This window comes from Chiloscyllium punctatum, chromosome 16 (genome assembly GCF_047496795.1).
Source record: "Chiloscyllium punctatum isolate Juve2018m chromosome 16, sChiPun1.3, whole genome shotgun sequence".
NCBI classification, from domain to species: domain Eukaryota; kingdom Metazoa; phylum Chordata; class Chondrichthyes; order Orectolobiformes; family Hemiscylliidae; genus Chiloscyllium; species Chiloscyllium punctatum.
The window spans coordinates 6818867-6825256 of record NC_092754.1 but is presented as its reverse complement, the minus strand read 5'-3'; the positions used below and the strand labels follow the sequence as shown (position 1 = coordinate 6825256).

Here is a 6390-nt window from a genome sequence, read left to right as displayed (position 1 = left end):
CGCTTCTTTACACAGAGAGTGGTGGCTGCACTGCCAGCAGTGGTAGTAGAGTCAGATATATTAAAGACATCTAAGTGAATCTTGGATAGGCACATGGATGAAAGTAAAATGAAGGATATGTAGGTTACTTTGATCTTAGAGTAGGATAAAACATCGGCATAGCATCGAGGGCCAAAAGGCCTATACAAAGCTGTAGTGTTCAATGTTCTATAATCCCTTCCACTCTCACCTTGCCCGAGGCCCTGTAGTTTTGGACTCCGCCATCCTGGGGAAAAGACCTTGGCTGTTTTTTTTTATTTCAAAAATATACTTTATTCATAAAATGATTTGATGGTCTGTACATTTGGTCATGCCATACATATGTCCACATTTACAAACACAGATTCGAATTTATCATTGTCATATACAGGACTGTACATTTCTCAATCTTATGCATATGTTTGGCTGAGGCATCACCAGAGCCCAAAAAACGTCCGCATGGGCCCCCTGTTTTTTTTTATTTCAAAAATATACTTTATTCATAAATGATTTGATGGTCTGTACATTGGATCATGCCATACATATGTCCATATTTACAAACACAGATTCGACTTTATTCTTGTCCTTTACAATCCTGTGCATTTTTTCAATCTTGTATATGTACATATATTTGGCTGGGGCATCAGCAGAGCCCAAAAAAACGTCTGTATGGGCCCCCTGTTCTTCTTTCGGCAGGCCGATCTTACACGGTGGTCTTTCCCCACCGCGCCTTGGCGGCAGCTGCCCCAAGCTTCAGCGCATCCCTCAACACGTAGTCTTGGACCTTGGAATGTGCCAGTCTGCAACACTCGGTCGGGGTCAACTCCTTCAGCTGGAAGATCAACAGGTTTCGGACCGCCCAGAGAGCGTCCTTCACCGAGTTGATGATCCTCCAGGCGCAGTTAATGTTCGTCTCGGTGTGAGTCCCGGGGAACAGGCCGTAGAGCACGGAGTCCCGCGTCACGGCGCTGCTCGGGACGAACCTCGACAAGCACCACTGCATTCCTCTCCAGACTTCCTCTGCATAGGCACATTCCAGAAGGAGGTGTGTGACAGTCTCGTCCCCCCCGCAGCCACTTCGAGGGCAGCGTGCGGTGCGGCAGAGAGTCCGGGCGTGCATAAAGGATCTCACAGGCAGACCCCTTCTCACCACCAGCCAAGCCACATCTTGGTGCTTGTTGGAAAGTTCTGGCGATGAGGCATTCTGCCAAATGGCTTTGACAGTCTGCTCAGGGAACCGCTCGACAGGATCCGCCCTCTCCTTTTCCCGAAGGGTCTCAAGGACGCTACGTGCTGACCACTTCCTGATGGACTTGTGGTCAAAGGTGTTTTTCCTCATAAATTTCTCCACGAAGGACAGGTGATACGGAACGGTCCAACTACTCGGAGCGTTCCGCGGCAGCGAGGCCAGGCCCATCCTTCGCAACACCGGGGACAGGTAGAACCTCAGTACGTAGTGACACTTGGTGTTTGCGTACCGGGGATCCACGCACAGCTTGATGCAGCCACACACAAAGGTGGCCATCAGGGCGAGGGTGGCATTGGGCGTGTTTTTTCCCCCCATTGCACCGGTCTTTGTACATTGAGTCTCTTCGGACCCGGTCCATCTTTGATCTCCAAATGAATTGGAAGATGGCCCGGGTGACTGCGGCGGCACAGGTCCTGGGGATAGGCCAGACCTGTGCCACATATAGCAATACTGAGAGGACCTCACACCTGATGACCAGGTTTTTTCCCGCGATGGAGAGCGACCGTTGCCCCCATCTGCCTAGTTTCTGTCTCATCTTCCTGATCCGCTCCTCCCAGGTCTTGGCGCACGCCCCAGCCCCCCCGAACCAAATACCCAGCACCTTCAGGTGGTCAGTCCTGACGGTGAAGGGGATAGAGGATTGGTCGGCCCAGTTCCCGAAGAGCATGGCCTCGCTCTTGCCTCGGTTTACCTTGGCCCCCGAGGCCCGTTCGAACTGGTCGCAGATGCACACGAGTCTGTGCACGGACAGCGGATCCGAGCAGAAAACAGCGACGTCATCCATGTACAGGGAGGCCTTAACCTGCAGGCCCCCGCTGCCAGGAATAGTCACCCCTCTCAGGCTCGCATCCTTCCTGATGGATTCGGCAAATGGCTCTATGCAACACACAAACAAGGCGGGTGAGAGGGGGCATCCCTGCCTGACTCCAGATCTTACAGGGAAGCTATCTGATTCCCACCCATTGATTGAGACTGCACTGACAATGTTGGTGTAGAGCAGTCTGATCCAATTTCCGATTCCCTCCCCAAAGCCCATTTTGGAGAGGACATCCCTCATATATGTATGCGATATCCTGTCAAAGGCTTTCTCCTGGTCCAGGCTGATGAGGCAGGTGTCCACCCCCCTGTCCTGTACGTAGGCGATCGTATCCCTGAGGAGTGCGAGACTCTCAGAGATCTTCCTGCCCGGTACAGCACAGGTTTGGTCCGGGTGGATCACCGATCCCAGAGCAGACCTGACCCGGTTGGCGATGACCTTTGACAGGATTTTGTAGTCTGCATTTAACAGTGAGATCGGTCTCCAATTTCTAATTTCCTCCCTCTCCCCCTTCCGCTTGTAGACGAGGGTGATGATGCCTTTCCTCATGGATTCACTCATGGTACCTGCCCGGAGCATACTGACATACACCTCCAGCAGGTCCTGGCCGATCAAGTCCCAAAGAGCGGAATAAACCTCGACCGGTAAGCCGTCGCTTCCGGGAGTTTTATTCTTTTCGAAGGACTCGAGGGCCTTGGTCAGTTCATCCAGAGATAGCGGCTGGTCCAGCCTCTCTCGTGTTCCGTCATCTAGGACCTCCGTGATAGAGGACAGGATCGACTGGGAGGCCGCGCTGTCGGTCGGCTTCGAGTCATACAGGCTGGCGTAGAAGGATTTGCTGATCCTCATGACGTCAGCCTGAGATGACGTTACCGAGCCATCTTCTTTCTTCAGGCTGCTGAGCACGGAGCTCTCTTTGTGCACCTTCTGGAAGAAGAAACGTGAGCACGTCTCGTCCTGCTCCACCGAGCGGACCCTGGACCGGAAGATTATCCTGGAGGCCTCCGAGGCAAAGAGCGAGGCTTGCTGGCCCTTCACCTCCTTGAGGTCCTCCGTGACATCCACCCCCATCGTCTGCAGCAGGAGCAGGTTCTGCATACTTTCCTGGAGCTGGGACAGTTTTCCCCGCCTCTCTCTCGCCTCCTGGACACCTTTGAGGATAAAGAACCTCTTGATGTTCCCTTTTACCGTTTCCCACCAGTCCGCTGGAGACTCAAAGAGGGGCTTCACGGTTCTCCAACCTGCGTAATCCCTCTTGAGCTCTTCGATGTTTCCCGGGGTCAACAGCTTAGTGTTCAGTTTCCACGTTCCCTTGCCCGCCCGCTGTTCGTCCTGTAGGTGACAGTCGGCCAGCAGGAGGCAGTGGTCAGAGAAGAACACCGGCTTGACGTCGGTGGATCTGACCGAGAGCGTTCGGGACACAAACAGGTAATCTATCCTTGAGCGGATAGACCCGTCTGCCCGTGACCAGGTGTATCTACGCTGCGCTCCGTCTGCAGGGGCGCTGAAGACGTCGTGCAGCTTGGCGTCTTTGACCGTTTCCATCAGGGCCCTGGACGTAGCGTCCGGTTTACTGTCCCCCCCGCCGGATCGTCCATCAGCATCAATGATGCAGTTGAAGTCTCCGGCCAGAATGACCGGCCTGGACATAGCCAGCAGCAGTGGAAGCTGTTGCAGGACGGCCAACCGTTCACTCTTACCCACTGGGGCGTACACGTTGATTAGTCTCACGGGAGCGTTTCTGTATTTAACATCCGCGACGAGGAGGCGCCCGCCCACCACCTCCTTAACCTCGGAGATGGTGAAGTTGCCTCCCCGCAACAGGATACCCAGGCCAGAGGCGCGGCTATCGTTGCCCCCCGACCACACTGACGGCCCATGGGCCCACAAGCTCGACCATCTCCTGTAACTGCTGAGGTGCGGTATCCCACACTCCTGCAGAAACAGGACATCGGCTTTGACGTTGGCCAGGAAGGCCAGCGTTGAAATACATCGCGTAGCCGCTTTAATGCTACGTACATTTATGCTGGCAATTTTAAACCCCATTTTAACAGTTTGCGGGGTTACCAGTGTCCATTTTCTTCTGGTCTTGCTCCAGTGGGGTAGCTGCGTGCATCCCCGTGGTGACAGCAAACTGCTGGACCTTCCCAGGGCTGAGGTAGTTGTCCGGCTCCACGCTGGAGTCATTTCCCCGCTCTGGTGTCATCGTGTCGGACCCAGGGTCCTCATCGCCCCGTTCTCCATCTGACAGCAGGGCTGTCACTGGGACGGTGCTCCCAGTTCCCTGGAGCTGTGGGCCTGTGGGTACCCCTTGGTTCTCACCGGGTAGGGGGAGGCCTTCACCCATCCCCTCAGAGGGATCGTCTTTTCCTTCTTGGGCGGTGCTGCCCTCCTTTCTCCCCACGGCGCTCTGCCTCTTCCTCCGGAGGCGACCCTTCTTGCGCCCGTCCTCACCCTCGGAGGAGCTGCCTGTATCCTCCTCTTGGAGGTGTCTCTTCCCCCTTCGCTTGGTGGCTTTGGGGCCCTCAAGAGGTTTCCTTTTCCTGTTTTTAACGATAATCCACTGCTCTGCCTCCTTTGATCCCTCCTCTTCCATTTCCTCCGTCTGTCTTGCAGGAGCTTGGGTCGGCTGCTGCATCTCCCCGCTGTCTGCTGCCTGCTCCTCTACAACTTTCCCTTCCTTCTGGGTGCCTCCAGGTACCGTTCCTTTGCTGATTCGCGGTACCTCGTTAGACTTTGTCGGTCCGCGGCTCGTGTTGCCACCTCCGGCCATCTGTGCGTAGGTGGCGGCTCCTCGTCTTGGGCAGGCCTTGTACATGTGGCCCGCCTCCCCGCACAGGTTGCAGCTCTTTTCCTCCCGACAGTCCTTTGTCAAGTGACCCTCCTGTTTGCAGTTCCTGCAGATGGTCACTTTGCAATCCACCGCCACGTGTCCCGACTTCCCGCAGGTTCGGCACACTTTGGGCTGCCCTGCATATGTCAGGTAGCCTCTGCTCCCTCCGATTGCGAAGCTTGAGGGTGGTGGAGGATGTTCCCACTGTCATCGGCCCTCAGAGTTACCTTGACCTGCCTCTTACCCCCTGTTGTTCATCCCATTCATACCCCTCATGATTTTATAAGACTCTATAAGGTTTTTCTTGTTTTGGGGGCAACATATACTCCACCCTTCCTTTTGTTGCAGGTATTTTTAAAATTAACCCTTTGAGCTGAGCTCTGACAACACCTACATCCTCTCCGTCTTGAAACTGGGCCTCCTGTCTCACAGGTGGGGACACTACCAAACGAGCCCTCCTGCTGAGCTCGCAATTGCAATTTACAAACGCTCCCTTAATAGTCAGCAGGCGCCGGCCCCGCCCCCTCTGCCCACCGGTGACGCAAGCGACCGCGGTGACGTCAGGCCGCCGCCCCCTCCCCGCCCTCGCGGTGACGTCACATGGGCCGGTTGGCGCAGGCGCAGTGGCGTGGCCGTGTCCTCTCCATTGCCCGGCAGTGAACGGCTGTCAGTCTGTGAACGGCCTGAGGGACACACTGTACCGGGCTGGGCCTGGCTTCGGGCTCACCGCAATGTCAGCCTGAAGATGGCACAGAGAGAAACTGTGTTGCACCTCTTCGCGGGAGGGTGAGTGCGACCGATATCCCTCCCGCCCCCCCCCCCCCCCTCCTTCGGCTCCACTAGCGAATTAATCGTTTTTCTTTCTCACCGGTAGGCCGCATCCGGTCGCCCTTGGTTACCGGCTGGAGGATGGGCTGCGTGTGGCAGGCTGAGGGAATGTTCCAGAAAGCAGCGGGCATCCCTCCGAGGGAAACCGTCCTGCACTGACCCCCCCCCCCCCCCCATCCCCGCACCCCCAGTATCAGCCCCACTCTGTCCCCATGTGCTCTCCATACCCCACCCGCACTTTCCTAGCTTTTTCAGCACCACACTCTCCAACTCCTGTTCTCCAGCATCTGCAGTCATCACTTTCCCCCCAGTTCTACCCATTCCGTAAAACCCCCAGTTCTACCCATTCATAAAACCCCCAGTTCTACCCATTCCATGAACGCCCCCAGTTCTACCCATTCCGTAAAACCCCCAGTTCTACCCATTCCATGAACGCCCCCAGTTCTACCCATTCCATAAAACCCCCAGTTCTACCCATTCCATGAACGCCCCCAGTTCTACCCATTCATAAAACCCCCAGTTCTACCCATTCCATAAACCCCCCCAGTTCTACCCATTCCATGAACGCCCCCAGTTCTACCCATTCCTTAAACGCCCCCAGTTCTACCCATTCCATAAACGCCCCCAGTTCTACCCATTCCATAA

General features: G+C 55.5%; 1 protein-coding gene across 1 annotated transcript in view; it reads left to right on the top strand.

The window, feature by feature from the left end:
- Positions 1–5533: 5533 nt before the first annotated feature.
- slc25a33 (solute carrier family 25 member 33) overlaps positions 5534–6390 on the top strand; it is a 40418-nt gene continuing 39561 nt past the window's right edge. Inside the window, exon 1 of the mRNA XM_072586135.1 lies at positions 5534–5703. Within this exon, the coding sequence (XP_072442236.1) occupies positions 5663–5703 (41 nt within the window). The 5' untranslated portion in view covers positions 5534–5662. The remainder of the gene's footprint in view (positions 5704–6390) is intronic.